At 31.4% G+C, this 23,194-nt stretch overlaps 2 protein-coding genes across 4 annotated transcripts; one reads left to right on the forward strand and one right to left on the reverse strand.

The window, feature by feature from the left end:
- Positions 1 to 3,500: 3,500 nt before the first annotated feature.
- Positions 3,501 to 14,597, reverse strand: LOC111680076 (ras-related protein RHN1). Of its 2 annotated transcripts, none has more exons than XM_023441696.2 (3): positions 14,003 to 14,597; positions 8,241 to 8,368; positions 3,501 to 4,861 (listed from the first exon to the last, which is right to left on the reverse strand). In XM_023441696.2, exons 1-3 carry the CDS (start codon positions 14,043 to 14,045, stop codon positions 4,244 to 4,246), a joined length of 789 nt encoding a protein of 262 aa, XP_023297464.2. In that variant the 5' UTR covers positions 14,046 to 14,597; the 3' UTR covers positions 3,501 to 4,243. The 2 variants fall into 2 exon arrangements, with proteins under 2 accessions (XP_023297464.2, XP_046810939.1); XM_046954983.1 differs by lacking the exon at positions 14,003 to 14,597 and adding an exon at positions 11,263 to 11,487.
- Positions 14,598 to 16,142: 1,545 nt separating this feature from the next.
- On the forward strand, positions 16,143 to 22,632 carry LOC111680068 (serine protease inhibitor 42Dd). 2 transcript variants are annotated; one of them, XM_046955002.1, is made up of 2 exons: positions 16,143 to 17,557; positions 22,308 to 22,632. In XM_046955002.1, exons 1-2 carry the CDS (start codon positions 16,700 to 16,702, stop codon positions 22,569 to 22,571), a joined length of 1,122 nt encoding a protein of 373 aa, XP_046810958.1. In that variant the 5' UTR covers positions 16,143 to 16,699; the 3' UTR covers positions 22,572 to 22,632. The 2 variants fall into 2 exon arrangements, with proteins under 2 accessions (XP_046810958.1, XP_023297454.2); XM_023441686.2 differs by lacking the exon at positions 22,308 to 22,632 and adding an exon at positions 19,954 to 20,447 and having other exon boundaries at positions 16,171 to 17,557.
- The last annotated feature ends 562 nt before the right edge of the window (positions 22,633 to 23,194 follow it).

Consider the following 23,194-nt stretch of genomic DNA (forward strand, 5'->3'; position numbering starts at 1 on the left):
AAAAATTTAGTTTTTTTTATCAAATTTCAGGTAACGATATCTCGAATGATGAAAAGAATCTGAGGTTATGTTTGGATTCGGCGCTAATTACTCTTTTCGAAACTTGGTCTCAAGGTTACGATTTTTTCAAATTTTGTCGGCTTGTTATACCTGTATTCTTTCTTAGACGTATACGTAATATTTCATGAATTCTTTAACACTAATATTACTCATAAGCAGCAGTGTTCCGTAATTTGTAAAATTCCTCTAGTATACCCTAGACGTATACGTAATATTTCATAACTTCTTCAATAATAATATAACTCATAAGTTACGGTGTGCAGAGTAAACAAAATTTTAGCTTTTTTTAAACTATTTATTAAATTTGAAACAATAGTTTATTTTAACTCTTTATTAATCTTCTTACATTTAAAATAATAAAAGGTGTTGAAATGTTTATTCTGTACATAAAGCCATACATTTCATTTGTTTGCCAACTTACATTGCATTGTTATGGCTTCTTATTTGCAACCTCAATCAGTTTCCAATTCTCTTCAACTTTAACCTCATCCCCATTGTTACGTTAGCAGTCATTGTTGTTTCTGTATTATTTATTCCATTATTACCTACTGTATATTTAAAATGGTGAAAGTTTTTTTATTTTCAAAATAATGGGGTGTTAAAAGGATACATGTTTTATTATTGTATCCATTTTTTCTTCGGTAACTTTTAATATTTTGCTGTTATTGTTGTAACTATTGTAACGAAGTGGAAATTTCAATGGGTTTTATTTAAATACATGGTGTTTTTTTTGTAAATTTTCTTTTCACAGTTAAAGAAACTTTTACTTTTTAAAGTGAAACAGTCACTAAATGAACAAAAGATTTTCGAAGTTTTTCAAAAAAGAAAGGGTGAATAATTTGCGTAAAAAAATTGGTAAATTGGTAAACGAATTTAAAACTTATAAATTTTACCACTAGGAAGTAAATATTGATTGTATGTATAAATATGTGTATGTATGTATGTATGTATGTATGTAAAACAAATTGTTAAAGTAAAGCCATTGAAATAAGTGGCAGTGTTGAAGTGAAATTTAAATGGTTTTTGAATAAAAGAGGGTAAATATTGAAATGCGTAAGAGTTATAGTTGAATGTTGTTTGAGAGGTATTGTTGTAAGTTGTGCAAGAAAAAGCTGCCAAAAGAGCAAATCTAAATTCGGATAAAACGAGAGATAGACCAAAAGTTCTTCTGCGTCTCTTGAGAAGAAAAAACTTTGAAGCAAAACGCGAACAATTTAATTTTAGAATGACCTAGCCAATGCAGTTTCAGGTTAGAATTATGACCGATAAAGAGTCGTAGATAACGTGTAGAAATAGAAAGAGATATAAATACAGGTTTACTGTTAGATATTTCCCGTTATATCTAAACTCACCACAGTTTATGACCGAAACCTCTGCTGAAATAATGTTAGTTTGATCGTGTACAATTAAACATAATCATCTCCAAAAACAAGGAATACTAAACTTGAATTCATCTTGATGATTTAGTCCAAAAAATTTTAAACCGCAGTCTGAGTAACAGTAAGTACAGTAAACAATATTACCGAGAATAAAATTACTGTTTAAAATGGACAGAAATGGATGCAACTATGAATACAATGAGCAATGGATTATCCATTTTTATCAATTTTTAAAAACTAAACACCGACAAAAATTTAACACCAACATGGCTGCATGGACCACGACACATACATAATACACTCTCAAACGAGCCCGTAGTTAGGTAGACAGGGCGACTGTGTACAATAAAGCTAACATCAAATGTTTTGACACCAATTAACACCACAATGTATGGGACAAACAGAGGAGTTAAGGCCAAAAGCATGAATAAATTTCATTACAAATCCAAAAATGAATTTGTAAGTGAAAATATAAAAGTCAATTTTCTGGCTAAACTAGAAAATCTAGGATCAAAAGGATGAATATCTGTTTTTCCTTCCTAAAAACATAAAAGTCCATTTTCCGACTAATCTAGAGAAGCTAGGGCCAAAAGGATAAATATCTGTGATCACTTGTATTTCCTGCTAAAAAGGGATTTGTGAGTGAAAACATAAAAGTCCAATTTCTGTCTAATCCAGAGGAGCTAGGACCAAAAAAATAAATAACTGTGATCACTGGTTTTTCCTACAAAAATGGATTTGTAAGTGAAAACATAAAAGTTCATTTTCTGGCCAAACTAATGGAGCTAGGGCAAGTGATCACTTCCTTTTCCTAACAAAAATTGATTTGTGAGTGAGAAGATATAAGTCCAATTTTTGGCTTAACTAGAGGAGTTATGGCCAAAGAGATGAATATCTGGCTAATCTAGAGGAGCTAGGGCCAAAAGGGTGAATATCTGTGGTCACTTGTATTTCCTGCCAAAAATGGATTTGTGAGTAAAAACATTAAAGATCACTTTCTGGCTAAACTAGAGGAGCTAGTGCCAAAAGGATGAATATCCGTGATCATTTGTATATCCTGCCAAAAATGGATTTGTAAAAGAAAACATAAAAGTCCATTTTCTGGCTAAACTAGAGGAGCTAGGGCCAAAAGGATGATTATCTGTGGTGATCACTTGTATTTTCTGGCTAAAATGGATTTGTGAGTGAAAACATAAAAGTCCATTTTCTGCCTAAACTGGAGGAGCTAAGTCCTATAGGATGAATATCTGTAATCACTTGTATTTCTTTCCAAAAATGGATTTGTAAGTGAAAACATAAAAGCCCATTTTGTGGCTAAACTAGAGGAGCTAGGGCCAAAAGGACGATTTGATTTGTGAGTGAAAACATAAAAGTCCATTTCCTGGCTAAACTAGAGGAGCTGGGCCAAAAGGATGAATTTCCTACCAAAAACGGTTTTGCGAGTGAAAACATAAACATTCATTTCATGGCTAAACTAGAGGAGCTAGTGCCAAAAGGATGAATACATGTTGTTACTTGTATTTCCTTCCTAAAATGTATTTGTTAGTGAAAACATAAAAGTCCATTTTCTGGTAAAACTAGAGGAGCTATGGCCAAATGAATGAATATCTGTGTTGAAAGCATAAAAGTCCATTCTATGGCTAAACTAGAGGATCTAAGGACAAAAAGAACTAGTATTTGTGATCACTTACAATGCCTGATAAAAATGGTTTAACAAGTTAAAACATGTTGATTTTGTATCTAAACTAGAGGAGCTAGGGCCAAAGGATGAGTATCTGTGAGGATAGCAAATCCCACTGGGTAAAGCGAGTTATTAATATATTTAAAATTTTTATATATTTTTACACTTACTATATGTATTAAAAATCACAACAATAATTAATTTTTTTTTTTGCATTTTGTATAATAAATTCTTGTTTTTTTATTTTATTTAAATATATATATTATAAAGTAAACATTAAATGTAGAATTTAAATGTGAATATAATTTATTTGATTTTTGTTTATTTTTGTATTTTTTTTATCGTTAAAAAGGGAAGCTTAAAACCAAATAAAACATAAATTCGTATGTACTATATTCCTCATACATATTTAGTTAAATAAAAATATTTATTTACGTATGTAAACTGTTTTAAACGAGAATAATGAGCATGAATAAACATGTCGTTCATTATAACAAATGAATATGTTTTACTATTTGTACACATGTTATATTTTTTTAGTTATAAATAAAAAGATTAAATCATAAACTCATACGAGTAGTAAATATATAGGAAAACTTACAAAATTAAAAATTAAAATTTTATGAATATTATTAATGATTGAACAGAGAAGAAATAAGTGAGAAAATATTTAATTAATAAAAGCACATCAGTACCATATGAGGTTAGTATAAAAAATAGTAAAAAATTAATAATTTAATTTGTTTTATTAAAAAAAAAACGGTTTTGTCTTTAAAACAAAAAGAAATTCGATGGGCAATTTTTGGTCAAAAGTAATTTCATTCTGTAGTATTTTACAATATTATTAAAATAACAAATATTGTAAATAATTATTTGAATAATTTGCCTTTTTTAAATATATTTTTACTTAAAGAACTATTTAAATAGATGGCTACAAAAAAAACTTACTTATTTATACTATAATATAGAAAAATTATGATTTATATACGTATAATTTAGAAATTTTAAATAATATCTATGTATTTGATTAAAGATTCTTGTGGTTTGCATAAATAAATTGCTTTGTTTAAATTTTCTATAAAAATCACAATTGTTTTCGTTTATCTGCTTTTATTTTGAATATTTAGCAACACCAATTGACAGGTTCCTCTTCACCCAATGCTATGTGTTCTATACTCCAGGATGGTGTCTCTAAACGACCCTCAGCCGTAGCTTTTACATCATCGCCTTCTACGGGTATACCCATTGGCACCGAGGGTAAATGTATTATAGAACCATTTTCATGTATATGGCGATTACTTATCGCTTGAGCAGTATGATTAAAAGCTGTATTATTATTCGTATATGTTGAGATCGAATCACATGAATCGAATTGTCTTAGTGAACGACATTTGCCTTCTTTCGCTAAACGCACTAGACCTAAGGCAGTACTAACGAAAACCTGTTCAAGACCTTGATCCGTCTCAGCAGATGTCTCAAAATATGTTGCTCCTATAGAGTTGGCAAATAGGCAAGCCTCTTCTCGTGATACTGCACGTTGTGCATGTAAATCTAATTTATTACCCACTAGTGTTAGAATCAAAGGATCCTGTACATTGCGATGCAGTTCCTGTATCCATGATTTTATTTCACAAAACGTACGATTTTGTGATAGATCAAAAACTAATATGGCAGCATTAGCGTTGCGATAATACATGGGTGCGACCGCTTTAAAACGTTCCTGGCCAGCAGTATCCCAAATCTACAAAAAAGTTAATAATTTATGAAAACATTATTGTTTAAAACTATATAGTGTTGAAGTATTGAAATGATGATTAGTTTAATGTTTAGTCGAATTATTTAAAATCCAAGGTTGATAAAACCTCGAAACACCGTCAAGAAAATACCATGACTCTACATGATACATATAAGAAGTTTAACATATGAACTACCTCCTCAGCTTTGACTAGGCTATAGTAAAATACTTTTCTCTATAATAGATCAGAACAGTAGAATACTTTAGAGACGATCATAGTTCAGAATTGTGCTCCTAAATCTAGAGTAGATTAGAACAGTGTGCTCTACTATACAGTAGATGAAAGTAGTCTAGATGACACTCTACTCTGAAGAAGTATAGATCAGAGTAGTGTAGATCATATTTATATCAGAGAGTAGATCAAATTCGCTATTCTAGAATAGATCAAACAATTCCTCCTGAACGTTGGAAGTAACAATAACGTCATAACGTCGTAGTTTAAAAAGTACAAACTCCCTAAATAACTTTTGACAACCTATTTACCTCTTTAGGTTATGTCATTGTAATTACATGGTCCTCAAAGCACTAGCAGGCGGTACTTAAGGTTTGGATATCCTCCATGATGAATCATATAAGGTATTCGCCGATGACTCAAATCAACGTACAAATGTGCAATAAAAAGACGAAGGCCTGCACGCTAGTTCAGTGACTGGCAACTGGCCTTTCGGACTCCATTCAAGATGGCTAAAATTACCCAGTTACGATTTCAGCCAGGATAAAGAGGATGAAGAGAGAATCACTCGCTTCTGCTGCCATTGTCCCATCCTAGCGGATCACAGAATGTATCTGCTAGGTAGCTACTTCTTGCATGATTTAGCGATCTATCAGATGTCGACATCCGAAAGATCGTTTTTTTCTCGTTTCAGGTTCGACAAATGGATAAATATACAAACTTTACCCAAGTGTATCCCCGGTGAAAACTACGAGAAGACGACCTTCTAACGTACCTAATGTTTCAATAAATAAACCTTATTGACTGCATATAAAACTATCAAACGGTCAGTGATAAGTTATGTTGGTCCAGCGTGGCCACCTTCGCTTAGTAAAGAGAATATTTAAAGCTATCAGAAGGACTGTTACGGGCTTCTTACAAATTACTACAGAATACCTTCCAGACGAGGATCACATTTTGATTAAGCCATTCTTCCTCGCAGGTCACTATAAGAGCAATTTCATGTAGCAATATACAGTAACAAATACACAGCTTGTGGTGGAAGTCCTCATGATACCCACCACATAATGCCTCTCTGATATCACTGGAAGTGTCATTCCATGGAGCAACACTCTTCTCTCTGTCCAATGGATCCCGCTAAAGTATCACAACTTTTAAGTCTGGGCATCGATGTCGAATACCCTGATTAGATTATTTTCGAAATTGTATGTTAAATATAATGGGTTTCAAAACATGTTTAATTCGAATATAAATACGGAATAACTCCCAAAGTAGCACCCAAATAAGCCAAAGACAAATTCTTACTCACATAGAACACACTGTGGTAAAAGAGGTATGAACAGAGGCGACCCTGACCACATTTGGTGTCATCCGAACAAGATACAATACATAAATCACCATTTAACCGAGTAAACTTCTAAAGATATAATCGTTTATCAGTATTTTAACGAAACCCCAATCCCGCGAGTTAAATTACACCCACGACAAGACAAAAGTCTGAAAATCTGCCCTATGGGTTACCGTTCCCCATTATACTAGTTAAAATGGCACTCTGGTTAGACCCTAGACTAAGATACATTTGACACCACCGGTTATAGCAAACAAATGTCTAAGTGCTTAACGTAAATACCTGCATTGGCGGCCTTATGGTACGGTGGTCTTTTTCATCCACGGGGTATCACGTGCCAGGGAAAAGTGCAAACCAGGGAGAATCTTACAGACCTATCTCCCTCCTGTCATCAATTGCCAAGACACTTTAGGCACTACTCCTCCCGGAATTACAACAACACCTACATCCAGCAGATCATCAACATGGATTGCGCGTAAAGCACAGTACAACAACAGCTTTAACCGCCATCACCACACAAGTTTGCCAAGGCCTTAATCAGGCCCGACCATGTCAACGAACGGTCCTCGTGGCATTCGACCTATCAAAAGCGTTTGATACGGTCAATCACGCCATTCTCTTCAACACAATCTAGCATCTAGTCTCTCAGACAACACCAGAGATCCAAATCTCGTAGAATTAAACAGGGAGTACCCCAAGGATGAATGTCACGAACAGTGACATTCAAATGACATACGAAGAACATCTGCATGACGAAACGAAGATGCTTTCAGTTAAGAAACATAACATCATGCTGTCTAAGCAGTTCCTACTGGGATGTCATCGGAGGGGTCACCCGAACCACCATCTAACACTAAACCAACACCATTCAAGATCATTGTCCAGCGTGTGGAACAGGCCCACACAATGTTCGACATCTTTTTAACTGTAGGGTAAATCCAACTCGGAACCTGAATCTCTTTGGACTCAGCTCATTAATTACCTCATTCTCAAGAATTCTCCCATTAAACAAATGTCCAATTTCATAAGTCGCGTAGCATGAGAAAATATGAATTTTGTTGAGAATTCAACAGCACCAGAGAAATTTCCTGAAGTAAGGGGTATATTAAAGGATACTCTTCCTATCATTTACATAGTCACATCTGTTGTAATATGTTTTAATACACAGCTACCACGTGGATCCCAAATGGACCTCAACCAACTTACTAGCCAGGACAAGTCATTCCTGTTGCCACCCATAATGCCAGATTATATGGTACTCTGGTTTGACCCCATGTCAAAACATTCCAAGGAAATGATGAGGATACATTTGACATCAACAGTTTATAGTCCCAACAAATGACAGGCATTTGTAGCTCCTCTTTTCCCCGGGGTAACCAAGGAAACATGCCCCCGGGGGATTATAAGACAGTAGTATTTATTTTCCCAACGTTTTCTATTAAATAACGAAATTTAATGAAAATTTCAAGTCATTTTAATTTCCGCCAGTTTTAAACAATTTCAAAAACTGAAAGCATGATTTAATATAAAAGCTAATGAATAATAATTTTAAATTCTCATATTTCCCATACAAAATAATTACCATAACTTATGGCCTATATAAACAACTTAGTTAAATTAAGAAAAAACGCATTAGGTTTACACTTATATACTAAGAGTAAAAATTGAATATTATGCCAAATACAAAATGCTAATTGTTAATAAATGTGTTTTGATAATCTAAATGGATTTTTGGTGTATTTTTATGCTTAAGACTTATAATTTAATCATTGTTACTATTTTTTGTTAGTTAAACAATTACTCACTTGTAATTTTACTTTAGCATCATCCAAGATGACCTTACAAGTGAAAAATGAAGCTGCTATTGTTGGACCAACATCTTTGTGTAGAGTGTTTTTAATGTATTTGGTTACAAGGCATGTTTTGCCAACACCTAAAAAAAACAAGAAAAAATGAAAATGAAAAGTAAAATATAAAAAGGAAAATTTATTATTTAAGTTTTATTTTTTTTCCTTTTTGTATGTGCTTAAATTTCAGACAATAAGTTATTTAAAATATTTTTCTAAATTGAAATAAATGGTATTTTTTGGATTTTTTTATGCTATGATACAATAAAAAAAACAAAATCAGTTGAAAGAATCATAATTGAAATGTTTTTGAAAGTACTTTGAAGTTTTGTCTTCCTTTTTTCCCATGAATTTAGTGTGTTTGTTCATAAAGTAATAGGTTTCTATGGTGTAGTATAATAACTTGATTTAATCAGTAATGAATACAATTATATCTCAATAGAAAATCTGATGTCATATTGAATTTATTTTTCAAAAGCTAAAGTTATAAAAGAAATATTATGGGTTATTATCTTCCTAATTTCTTTAAACACTATTTTATCGTCTAATTTAACGACAAATTGCATAAAATAATTAAGAAAATAGAAATTATTGTAAAATTGTACAAGTTTAATATCTTATTGAGTTATAAACTGGTGCCATACTGGCCACCAGATATGCCGATATGACCTCTTCTGTCATATCGGTATATCTTATGCTTGTATAACATAATATAAACCTTCACTCAGAAACTCTAAGAAAATAGAAGAAGATATAGAAGAATGAGGAAGAGATAATTGTGAAGGGTAGAAAGTGTCTCAAGTTAAGTGAATAGATAGAAAATGTCAATGAAAAAGACATCTCTATTGTCCGTTGCCTGAATATTTCCCTGATGAAACCTAGTCACACCCAGATATATTTCCCAGTGTATCCTGGAATCTTTTACCTAAACATTTCATTCTTGAACTCTTTGCTCTAGAACAATTGCATAAAATACACCCTACTATTTGTAACTCTATGTCATCTACAAAAATCCTAAATTTTTTCCAACCATATTTCATTACCATTAGCGACATCCGTGCTGTATTCCATCTTGACCATATCAGTAGAGTACACATTCTTCAAACAGTACTTCGGATCGAATCCTGTACTCCCAAATAGCAATATCTATTGAAAGTCCAAAGTCGCAACCAAATGATCAGAAATACCCTCAGTATTTCCGTCAATCCCTGTTAGTCCTAAGTCGCACAATATTCTAGTATGACATAACAACTTTGGTCTTATCAGGACAGTCTAAACAAGTTCCTAAATTCTCATACGTAAATTTCAAACCTCGAAAATATTAGGAGTAGTCTTTAACTGTCTCTTTTACTTATCAGCTCTAGCTAGTACCTCTTGGAGTATGGATAAAAAACGATTGCAGCGACCTATAAAACTATTAATAGCTCTCTTTTCAATTATGCTGCTCAAGTATGGACCTCTTTCCTCAGTGATACCCAATGCCGAGGTTTACAAACTGTTCAGAATAATTCAATTCAGATCTCCTCATTTGCATGAGGAGATCAGGTTGCAATTAGGCAGCCAACATAATGTGTTGTTGACTAAACAGTTGCTATTGGCATATCATCTGTCTAGTCATCCCACTAATCAGATTCTGTTGGGGATCACCCTTCCAGGTACATCCGCATAGACTTTCGACGATTTCTCATAGACATCCTAGATATCATACCATTAAATGGCAATCACTGAAGCCATTAATGGCTACAGATGCAACAGTGTCTTAAATGAACACCCTCTTGCAACCTCGAATTGAGGAAACAAATACCCAGGCATTTTAAAACCATCTCATCACAAATAAGAGCCGAATGGTACAGTTTCTTTAACTGCTACCGTAAACGAATTGTCACATGTGCTGACTACCATCAAGGTTATTTATTTAATTGTACCGCTAGGTCTACAAATGTGAGCTCCATAGACCTATGGTTAAGACCGATTGAGGTGGCTCAGTTTCTTCAGCTCCCCCTTGTACCCTCAGACACGATCTCAAATAATTAAGTTTTATTAGCCTAGTTTCAGAAAGTTATATCGGTTATATCAGCAACAAAAACCAAAGTTAGTCTAACAAAGTTTAGTTTCAACAGCTAAAACTTTCTGCGTTTCAATTCCTAGGTCTGTCTTAGATCGATTTACACCCAATCTATTAATTTTAGAACAAGTTGATAGATCGCTTAATACTACCTAGATGACTTCTCTGACTATCGGAAGATACATACCATTAATCAGTATCATCACGTCATCCGCATAAGCGCCATCTTCCCACCTTTTGGTTCAAAGACCCTGAGGATAGAGTTGACAGTCAGTAACCGAGCACTGATACTATACAACTCAGTTAGTAATGATGGACCCTGACTACGACTAATAACTCCCTTATTTACTCTAATTACTAGATCTACAATCACGCTTGCTTGCTGTTCCTTAGTCGAAGAAAACCCCACGAAAACACCAATAGGGAGGTAGATTCTTGTGGAGGTACATATATGTATGTACATTTTTGTGAGTTGCATTCTATTTAGGGTCGGTAATAATTGTTGTAAATAGTAGGAAGACCGGTTATAGTGAAGTATGAGTTACTCTGGCACAACTGAGATCGGTATGGAGCAACATGCTCAACGCCTACCTGTCCCGCATAGAACGTGCCGTCTGCAATATATGCCCAGCTTGTGGACAGGGTCTCCATGTTACCCAACACATATTCGACTGTCCAGCCCACCCTTCTTCACTTAGCCCAATGGATTTATGCACTAACCCTATTGAAGTAGCCCAATTTCTTGGCTTGGACCTAAATACAGAACCCCTGGATTAAAAATTATATAGTTTAAGCTGTTACAACAACAACAACTTTATTTCTACTTCTTAAAAAAGTTATGAACAAGAATCATGCTACATTCTATAGAATAGTTAATTTAGGTCAATACGACAGACGAACTATAATTGAACTTACTTTGGTCCATGAGGTAGTGTTAACGTCAATTCTAGATAGTTCCATTATACCATACAGCAGTCTGATACTGATAATGTCTGACATTGTCCAAGGTCACACTTCTTATAATCGACAGAATAGCAATACATTCAAATGTTATCTTCCTCCTTTTAGTTGTGACAAAAAAATACTGTAATCATTGTAGTGAACATGGCCTTGTCAGGATGGTTACCAAAGTCTCACCTTTGAAAGCCACAAAAAGTTATGCAATCGGCCTTGAAATGTTTCAAAATTGAAGAACTTTTATTATTCGTTAAACTTTAAACGAACGACCAAATGTTAACTAAAAAATCTTGTGCATTATTTGTTTAAAACAAATATGAATCAGCTTTGGAGTAAATAATATATTTATTCAGCCTATGTTAATGCTGGTCTAGAAATGTGAAACAAACTGAATAACGACATTGGCATTTATAAACAAAACAAAAATAAAAGCAAAAAATTATATATTATTTTAAATTCCGTGTAAATACCCTTTGGAAAAAAATAACTACAAGCTAATGTAAACGAATTCAAAACAAACAACATTCTGGTGTGATTAGTCGAATTGAAAAATACCCTGCAATTATTACTATGGTTGCTATGACACCTACCTTTATGAATGTTATTTTAATGCAATATATTCATTGAGTGGTCTTTAAATAAGAGTTAATTTATAATATTATTTTTAAATTTAACATTTGATAAAGTTTTAATAGTTCAAATTCTATTTGTCAGGATATTTTTATGTTGTTGTTGTAACAGCTTAAACTATACAATTTTAATCCGGGGGTTCTGTATTTAAGTCCAAGCCAAAAAATTGGGCTACTTCAATGGGGTTAGTCTATAAATCCATTGGACTAAGTGAAGTAGGCATGAGCTGAGGAAGTAAACAGGCTGTCAAAGGTGTCCCCCAAAATCATTGGGTGGTTCACAGTCGGAATTTGGTTTCCATCGACTACGACGCCTAGGTTCAAGTTTACCTCCTTCGTCCAGGTGGTGAAAAGTTTAGGTGAAGATGTCGGTGGTGATAGTTTAAGGTTACCTCCAGTGAAGAAGTTGTGTATTTCTCCGAGATAACCATACACTCAATCGCATAGCTCATCAATGTTTTGGCCCGTCGCCATAATGGTACAGTCGTCCGCATAAGATATCACTTCCACACCTTGTGGAAGTGTGGGGAATTTAGAGAGGTAGAAATTAAACAATAGGGGGATAAGACACCGCCCTGTGGTACTCGCTGTTTAACTCTACGGGTTTTGGAACAGTTGTATGGGAGCTAGATGAAGTAATGGACCGATCTTAAGCAATAGACTTCGCCCCTGTGACAATAAAAGATCATGTACAAAATTTCATTTAATTATCTTCAAAATTGCGACCTGTAGTTTTATTACAAGTTTTACATGGACGGACGGACAGAATCGAAAATGATTCTGAGCCGTTTGGTATATTTAAAGGTGGGTATAGGACCAATATTATTGTGCGTTACAAACATCAGCACAAACCCAATATACTTTCGCCACTTAAGTGGTGTAGGGTATAAAAATGCTTCATCAGGTTTAGTATTGTTTTAAAGCCCCCAAAAAAGAAACACTTGCTGATAAAAAAATCTGTATAATTGATATAAAAAATCATTTAGTTATGACGATATACTTCAGTAGTACCAACGGACCGGAGCGATGACCAGGTTTTTAAGAATGCCCAATAAAGAGAACATAAGAAAGAACAGATTATAACAAAATTGTTTAGTCACTGCCTGAGACAAACTGATTTATATTGACAGTGTACTAATAAGCTATTTCCTTTTCCGATGAAAGAAAATGGCGGTTATGGCGAAAGGTTTTCATGAAGTCATGTATGTTTAAGTGATTTTTTAATGTTTTGAAATCTTTGTTACAAACAACATAATCAACTAAATATACAACTCCAATATTTGTAGCTTTAAGAAAAAATATATTTTCTATGATAACAAAAATATACCCCCCACAAAGTGCATATTTATTTATAAAAAAATTGCCACGAATTTATAAGAAAACAAATAAAAAGTAACAACAAAAATTCATTTGTCTTGCAAACAAAAACAATGTTTGACAAGTAAGAAAGTCTAGTCTGTCAAGTTTAACTATTAAATATCCACCATATGTGGCCATTAGATATTTTATTTAAAGAAAAATGATCCTTTCATATGGTCTAACTTACGTTGATTTCCACAAACATTTTATTTAAATCTTGAGAAGTTGTAACAAATTTTAAATAAAATCAAAAGGATTTGTCAGTCTGTTATTAAAAGTCGTTACAATCTTTTGCACAAATACATAAGAACCTTTTCTCTATAGTAGGGTATTACTATGAGTGACTTCTTCAAGGTTACAGCCACCAACAACACACCATCAGGCCAAGCTAGGCCGACAATTCGTAAAAGAGTCACACACAGACGCACTCACTATAAATGTTGCTTATCGATTTCTATGACAAAAAGCAAACCCATGGAAATAAAATGATGAAAGAAAGTCTTAATGTGACAACAACAGAAAGAATACTATATGTACATACATACATATATAAATAAGCTAAAATTAAATTAATGTCTTCTGAGGTCTTTATGAATGAATGACGATGAATTAATAACAAATTACTTAAATGAGATTTTATTGTTGAAAACGTAAAGACAGACTGATAAAAGATTAATTTTGAATTGGAGCATGTGAATACTTTGACTTACCTCTAGATCCTAAAATAACAACTTTACCCTCAATGCCTCTCATATTGAGGAAGTGTTTTTTTCTATTTCTAATAGAATCTTTTAGAAATTGGACGTTACTGAAATTTGGAAGTTTCTTCAACTTGTAGTTGCAGTCTTTGTTGTTGTTCTTGTCTAAATTATGTTTCTATTTTTAGTTTCCAGCTATAATTTATTCATTTAATCTTATCTAATTATGGTTTTTATAAACTGCGTTTTTGTTTGTTTTTATTAATTAATTAGGTTAACATATTTTAAATTCACTTTCTATTCTCACACCGTTTATAAACAAAATATCAATTCACCTTCATTCAGAATTGCCTAGAAATTTTCTTCTTTTGCGTTGCATTTTAATAATTTATACTTTTTTCCTTTAATTTAATTGAGACTTTTTGTAGAATAAGTCGAAAATCATGTCTTGTTTGATACAATGTTTTCTTTGTTGTCACAACAATGTTTTCTTTTAATGTTGCTGTACTTTACACTAATAATTTTATTACTTATTTTTAGCAAATAAAAAGATTATCAAATAATAAATATTCATTTTCCGAGGTTCTTTACTTTTTTGTTGTTGTTGTAGTTTACTTATAGTCATCAGCTGATTTTTGTTTGTGTAGTTTTTTGATAGCAGGGTGTTTCATAAAGGCAGATAAATTCTTAAAACAACAGTCAGCATTGCCAGATGCATTTATTTATAAGGTAATGCCACGTGTCTAAACTAAATCAAACGTTACTAATTTAAAAGCGATAAATTTAAAAAAGTTCTAGTACGAGTTTGTGTTTTTCCAAAGTAACCCTTTGTGAACTTTAAATGGAATTTACAATTTATAGTATTCTTTTTAATGTGGAATACATTGATTAAACGAATTTGTTAAATCAAAAAGGTTTAAATTTAATTGAGTGTTTATTTTGGTCCCGAAAAAATTTGGCTCATGCTACTAATTGCCTGTCTACACTAGAAAACTTTTTCGTGAAACTTTTGATTTTGCGTGACAATGAAGAAGAATTAGGGTTCTACAGTTGAAACGAAAAGTCGACTTTTCGACTTTTTGCATTTTATGAAAAGTCGATTTTTCAACTTTTCGACTTTTTTCATTTAAATAAAAGTCGACTTTTAGACTTTTCGACTATAAGTATTTTATAAATAGTCGACTTTTCGACTTTTTCCGACTTTTCGAGTTTTTCGACTTTTTGACTATTTTCGACTTCTTTCTACTTTATTCCAACTATTTTTGACTTTTTTTCGAGATTTTCCGACTATTTTAGAGTTTTTGACTTTTTTCCACTTTTTTAAAATTTTTGACTTGTTTCTACAATTTTAGATTTTTCGACTTTTCGATTTTGTCCGACTTTTTCCGTCTTTTTTTTCGACTTTTCGACTTTTTACGACTTTTTTCGACTTTATTCGACTTATCGACTTTTTTTGACTTTTCGACTTTCAGACTTTTCGGCTTTTTTCGACTTTTATTCACAAAGTCGACTTTTCGACTTTTTTCACAGACGAAAGTCGAGTTATCGACTTTTTGGAATAAAATAGTCGACTTCGACTTTTTTCGAGAAAAAGTCGATTGTTCGATTATTCGAAAGTCGATTTATAGAACCCTAAGAAGAATATCATTCATATCTCTCGCGGTACTTAGTTTCTGAAATAACGCTTTCTACGTGTGGTCATTAAGCCAATTCGCCTTCAAGTGCAGGCACAATGTCAAACTACATATAAAAAAATATAACGAATTCGCTTGCTATTCTAAATTCGCCGATGACATTACCTTATAAAATTAATACACCTTGGTGTGAACGAGGTCCAAACAAATTGTTCAAAACAAAATTTGAAAAATTTCTAATGTGCTCATCCGTTTATCTTTTAAATTTATTTGTAAATTTGCTATGAATAGTTTTTATTGGAATTTATTTAATAATTGTTCGATTTGGCTAATCAAATGAATATTCACTTACGTACCAAACAAATAAAAACCGATAACATTTTCGTTTGTATTACTCTACATACATCCATCTCTGTAAACCAACAACAGCTGTGACATCTCAAAGAAACAAAAACAAACAAAAAAAATATAAACAAATTTTATTAGAAATTCATAACAAAATGAGGGAATCTTTCAAAATTTAAAACACTTTATTTTTACACAAATTATTAATAATTTTTAACGAGAAGCAATAAATTACTGCACAACAATTTTGAACTAAAAATGTTTATAACAAATTGATAAGATAAACTTGAAACGAAAATGAGACAACAAACCAAAAGCAACAAGTAAATGAGAAATCAAAAGAAAAAAAACAATAAAAATATTTAAACAAATTGTTATTATACAGCACCATGAGCGGTACTTTCCCCTTGCCCTAAAAAGAAAATAACAAAGTCTAACGAAAAGGGTAATAAAACAGAAAAGATAAAAAACAAATGTACGAAAAACAAAACAGATATTTTTGGGAATACATTAACGTAGCTGTCGGCTGAGGACAGAGAGACGTATTGTAGTCGAATTTGTGGAATTGTAGATAAACAATGCGTGAGTCATTTAAATGTGTATAAGGCGTTAAAAACATCTACTATTTGTTGTGGCTCTAGACGAATTTTTAAAGCATTCCATAACAGTCCGTGGTCAAGCAAAGTCGTTTTTTAACTTAAAAAAGTAAAATATACAAAATCAATTCAAAATGTTCGATTTTAATTTAGAATTCGCTCGCGGTGGTGCTAAATTTACCGTAGAACTTTTCAAAAAGTTATCGGCCGGTGGTGTTAAAGAAAATATTGTGTTCTCTCCATTTTCCATACAGACTTGCTTGGCTTTGGCCTTTGCCGGAGCTGAAGGAGAAACTGCCGATGAAATTGCCAATGCCATGAGATTTGTTTCCAACTTCCCTCCTGAAGTGGCCGAGACTTTTCAATTCGTTTTGGAAAAGTACAAGGACAGTGATCTTTTGAAAATCGCCAACAAAGTTTATGTGCAAGAGGGTAAAAGCCTCAAGGCCGACTATGCTACCGCCACCAAAGAACAATATCATGCCGAGGCAGAAGAAATCAATTTCGGTGAATGTGAGGCTGCTGCTGAAGCTATTAATTCCTGGGTAGAAGATAAGACAAATGGTAAAATTACCAATCTTGTAACACCCGGCAATTTTAATGCTCTCACCCGTTTGGTGCTCTTGAATGCTTTGCACTTTAAGGGTGACTGGGAAAAGAAATTCGATGAATCTCATACCCAGGAAGATGACTTCTGGATTGCCGAAGAACAATCGGTTAAAGTAAACTATATGAATCAAAAGGCCAAATTTGGTTATGGTTATTTTGAAGAATTGAATTGTCAAGCATTGGAAATGCCCTATAAAGATTCAGATTTAAGCATGTTTGTGTTGTTGCCCAACGAACGTGAAGGTTTAAAAGATTTGGCTGAAAAACTACAAGATATCAATTTGGTCGATTTGGCTGATAAAATGAATACCGAAGAGGTCGTAGTGAAATTCCCCAAATTCAAGGTTGACTACAGTGTGGAGTTGTGTAATGTTTTGAAAGAGGTAAGTTTTGTATTTCACTATTGATTAGTAATTATGTGGTAAAAGTGGTGTTTAAGGTCATTATGATAAGAATTAGTGGGAGGTAGAAGTTTAGCTTTGTAAATTCTTAATTTGAATAATTATACTCTGAATTATACTCACATATGTACAGAATTGTTGGTGTTAGTGTTTGAAATCGATTATTTCTAAAAGTTTACAAGATATTTCCGTTTGCAAAATACAAACATCAATTTTTTGACCCTAATATGTTTCAGGGTATATTTATAAATGTGTCTAGATATGTAAACGTTTTGAAATATCTTTTTGTTTCATAAAAATCTTGTCTTAATCACTGTCAGTAGAAAAAAAATATACATACAGTGAATCAACAAAGTTTTTTGCCTACCTTTTTTTAAGAGAATTTTGTTTTTTGTTCATAAATAAAATTTGAAAAAAACAGGTAAAAAATAAATATAAGTTTTCCAATTAAAAATAGAAATTGTGTAAAATGGGAAAAACTAGAAAAAATATTAAAATACAAATTTTGGTGCATTTGTTGCATTTTATTATTTTTCATTAGAATTTGCATGTCAATAAAGTATTTTGCATATTGAGAATTTCGGTTAATTTCATTGGATTTTTTAAATTATTTTTGGAATTTATTGTTTTATTGTTAAAAGGAAGAGTATTAAGTATTTTTCAATTGCAATTTGCAAAAATCATATCCTCATTGGCTGAAAATAAGATGTTATTTGCCTTAAAATGTTTAAAGGATAATAATGAGGCAATTTCTATATAAAAAATTAGTTTAGATTTCTAGAACAAGTGTAAATCAATGAAATATAATTATGGGATGCTTAATCAATAACATTAAAAAATATTAAATAGAGTAATTGACGAAATGATCCAAAGAATTATTAGAAAAAATGCATTGAGTGGTGCTTCAAAATCTTTAACTACCAAAGGGAAGCGACTTGTATCCATGGAAAACCTGATTTATCTTCTCCAAAATCCATATACGAACTAGGAGGAACACTATGTTTAAATTTAGACCTCTAAACAGACCTTAGATTGCTTAGAATCAATGTAAAGTAAACTGTCGTGTAGTACAGGAAAAATACCTAATTTAGATATTTTAAAATATAGGTGGTTATCATACCCCAAAGGTCAAAAAAAGCTATATTTTTCACCTAATACATACACTTATATATATATTTAGAACCCAAATCAAGAATAACTATCCAGATCCAAATGCGCCTACTGTATCTTATTCGTAAAATAAAGCATTTCAAGTATGAGGTTGAAAATCAAGATTTTAGCATTTAATAGTTTTACAGTGATGTCCCCATACTTAGAGTGGCCAGGGTGGTACTTAGTGTTAGATTTATTGAATAAGAATCAATATTATACAATTCTAAATAACATTTACATAATACTCCCCCAAATAGAAGGAGTTTCCGTAATGTAGTTTTTATTTATCAATACAAAATGAACAAAAACCCGGATTATTTTTGTTATAATATATAGATTTGTACCTCCCAAACAAAATTTTTTCTAGGTCCAAATCCATTGATTATCTAATATATCATGTATCCAATTCAAAATTACTTATTATTTTCGAAATTTAATGAAAAAACAATAGATTTCACGTTAAGTCAAATACTGATAAACTGATAAGTATCTAAATATCCAAAATATCTAAAAAATGTTATTCTAATAACAGGAGTAAAAAAATATTAAATTTTATAAAATAATGCAGCAATATTAAAAAAATTAACAAAAAACCCAAAAAAGCAAAATACTTTATTGAACCAAAAAATTAACAATACGTTCACATTTTATCAAAAATCTCGTTAATTAATATAACGATTTTACTTTTTATGGTAGAAAATTAATATATAAGATATTGTTTAATAAATACAACAAACAAATAGTTTTATTTTGCTGTAAACAATTGTTCAGATAAAGTTTTTTCTTAAAATTTATAAAATTTTACATAGGCAAATTACTTAATTGATTCACTGTATGTCAAGTGGTTAGCATTTTCTGACGTATATATCTTAATTAATGATAACTTTTACTTTCTTATATAATTTAAAAAAATACACCAAAAATGCAATAAATGTTTATTTATGTCATACATTAAATTAAACAAATTATTCAATTTGTACACGTATGAAGCGCAATATCTAATCTAAAAAATATAAAAAAGTATATTATAAAACTAAAAGAACTAAATAAATAGTACCACCAGATTAAAAAACATTGATATAAACTTAACTAATCTGACAAAATTGATAACTTCTTTTATTTATATGCCCTGAATCATACTTTTACAAAACAACCAAAAAACACTTTCGAAACTTTCGTTAAATAACAAATCAAAATTTTCAAAATTCTCTTTTTTTCGTTTACAGTTGGGTATTACAAAAGCTTTTGGAGGTGAAGCTAATTTTAGCAATATCTTAGAATCTCCTGAAGATCTTTATGTATCAAATGTTTTCCACAAAGCTTGTATTGAAGTCAATGAGGAGGGTTGTGAGGCTGCTGCAGCTACTAGTATGATTATGATGACACGAATGATGATGATGCCTTTGCAATTCCAAGCTGATCGTCCTTTCTTGTATATGATTTGGAATAAGAAGAATATATTGTTTGCTGGTGCCTTTGTTAATGCTCCCCAATAGAATGTGGAGGGTGAATTGTTAGTTTATGCATTTCCAGTAGTGGTGTCACAACATGACAAGATTTTTCAATGTAGTATTATATTATTCAGAAATATTCCTTTAAGACTATTTTCATAATATTTTAAATTATTTAACGTTTTTTTTAATTTTTTACCTTATTACTGTTAATTATTTAATAAAAAATAAAAATTTCAAATTAATATCATAATAAATTATGATAACAATTATTACATAGTTTCTCCTTAACATCAGTAAAAGTCAATTTGTAGGTGAACGATTAGGTATTAAATAAAAATTAAACCCTAAAGTTGTTTTTGAGTACTCAATTAATTTTGATTGCTAGTTTAAGCGTCTAATGGAGGTTTTATAAACTTAAGAAAGAAATGCGAAAGTTTAAACAGCTGATGCAAAAAATTGCTTTGATTCTTGATTAGTAGTAATTATGGAGACTTAGGGCGGGTTTCTTACTCCTCAGTTAAACTAGGCTTAAATTGCTGTTAGATTAAATTCGGAACAAATTTAGGCGGACTTTAACCGATGATTGTGTTTTTCAGTTTTAGATTTAAGTTCAGTTAACTTTGTTAGTATTGCCAACTTTTCACTCAAAAACATAAACAATGAACAGATGTTTTTTGCAAAAATGTTAAATAAACATTTAAAACAATAATAAATAAAACAAAACAAATCAGAAAATTGCAATTTACTTAAAATATTAAGATTTTGTTGTTCCGAAATCATTGTTTTATTGTTTTTTAATTATGTTTTCTCACTTATATCTTGAGTTTAATTGGCCAATTACACTCAGTTAAACTAAGATAATAAGTAACTTTACTGATAACTGAAAAACACGAAAGATATATTAAACCCGGTTTAACCAAAGAATGAAGATTATCTCTATCAATAAATAGATAGATAGATAGATAGATAGATAGATAGATAGATAGATAGATAGATAGATAGATAGATAGATAGATAGATAGATAGATAGATAGATAGATAGATAGATAGATAGATAGATAGATAGATAGATAGATAGATAGATAGATAGATAGATAGATAGATAGATAGATATGCACATTCGTAAAGTTTTACACCCGTATCGATGATTTTATTTTTAATTTCAGATGGGCATTAGAAGGGCTTTTAAAAATGGTGATTTTAATAAAATGTTAGTGGAATCAGAAGAGTTAAATATTTAAAAAATTCCGCATAAGGCTAATATTGAAATAACTGAAAAAATCAACATAATTATCTAAATGTATTGTACTTTTTAAGGAAAGATGACTCTCAAAATATAACAAGTCAGATTTCTATATTCGGCTGTGCCAAATCTTATATATCCTCCAGCAAGTATGTTTTAAAAAACAGTTTTTATTTATTTTGTATCTCTACACACATGTCACATATAACATACACACGAAAAAATATAAACTGTAGCAGAAAGAAATATTAACCGTTGTACTGTACTACCACCGTTAAACTGTATTACCACCCTCAAACAAATATGTGCAGTATTACCAACATATTACTGCCTTATCTCCTTGTTGTTTTTATGCTTTTATTTATAATTTGTTGAGGAAATTTTCAGAGGTAGTCTCAGATTTTTACCCATATCTCAGTTATTTATAGATCGATTTTGCTGATTTTCAATAGGAAACTTCTCGAAAGCATGTCTGACAGAATTATTGAAGATTGGGATCTTGAAAATATCTGGAGTCTTCAGAAAATTGATTTCAACAGACAGACAGACGGACATGGCTTAATCGGCTCCGCTATCTATAAGGATCCAGAATATATACTTTATAGGGTCGGAAAATTATATTATAGAAATTACAAACGGAATGACAAACTTATATATACCCTTCTCACGAAGGTGAAGGGTATAATAAATAATCAAATAAAATACTGTTATAAAAACTAAACTTTAAAAATACATTTTCAATTTCGCTCGTAAAGTTCTTATGCATTTTTCTTCATTTTAGAAATTTCCTAGTTGAATAAGAACTATTGAAACTAAGAACTTAATAAAATTAAGAAAATATTTATTATTCTCAATTGTGTTTTTGTCTTTAATTTTATTTCAGATGGGCATTAAAAAGGCCTTTGGTAAAGGAGAGTTTAACAATATGTTAGAGGAACCGGTTGAGCTTAATATTACAAATATTATGCATAAGGCCATTATTGAAGTAAATGAAGTTGGCACTGAGGCAGCAGCGGCAACAAAATTGACAATTCAAAAGCGTTGCATGCCAAGATACAAATGCATTAAGGCAGATCATCCATTCTTTTATATGATTTGGAATAAGAAAAATATTTTATTTGCTGGAGTTTTTGTAAAATCTACATAATTTCTTTCTAATTATAAATTAAATTTATAAATCGAATCTCAAAAACGTAAAAAATAGTACTAAATGTTTAATTTTATTAAAGTGGTTCTTACCTTTATATATAAAATTTGTTATGTCATCTGAAAGTCAAAGTCAAATGTTTTAGGCAATGTTATATATTCTTTTTTTCAAGATATCTTAATCCACCTCAAAAAATCGATCTACACCATGGTTATTATTATTGGATAGTAGGCCAGACATAAATTTTCGGTCAAGAACTTACAAGGACTTACACATATGGGGTCAAAGTTGGACATTATGGTCATACAGGGGATTTCAAATAAATTTAAACAGCTGAAGATAAAGTTGACAAATTGGACTTGCAAATGGTATAAAAAGGTATCTTCAGTCTGAGTAGCTCAAAAGAAATTTTTGTTTTTGTTAGCATTCGGTATATCTTTTGTGATTATCGGACTATTTACCTAGTGTAGGGTTTGATATTTATTTAATTTAATGTATTTTCGAAATCATATTGCGCATGTCTGCAAAAGCAACAGGTATTTATGTATACATAAATACGTATGGGCAATTTTATGTCAAGTGACCCAACTTAACTCAAAATCATAGGTCAGACACAAAATTTC

The sequence above is a fragment of the Lucilia cuprina genome, chromosome 6 (assembly GCF_022045245.1).
Source record: "Lucilia cuprina isolate Lc7/37 chromosome 6, ASM2204524v1, whole genome shotgun sequence".
NCBI lineage: Eukaryota > Metazoa > Arthropoda > Insecta > Diptera > Calliphoridae > Lucilia > Lucilia cuprina.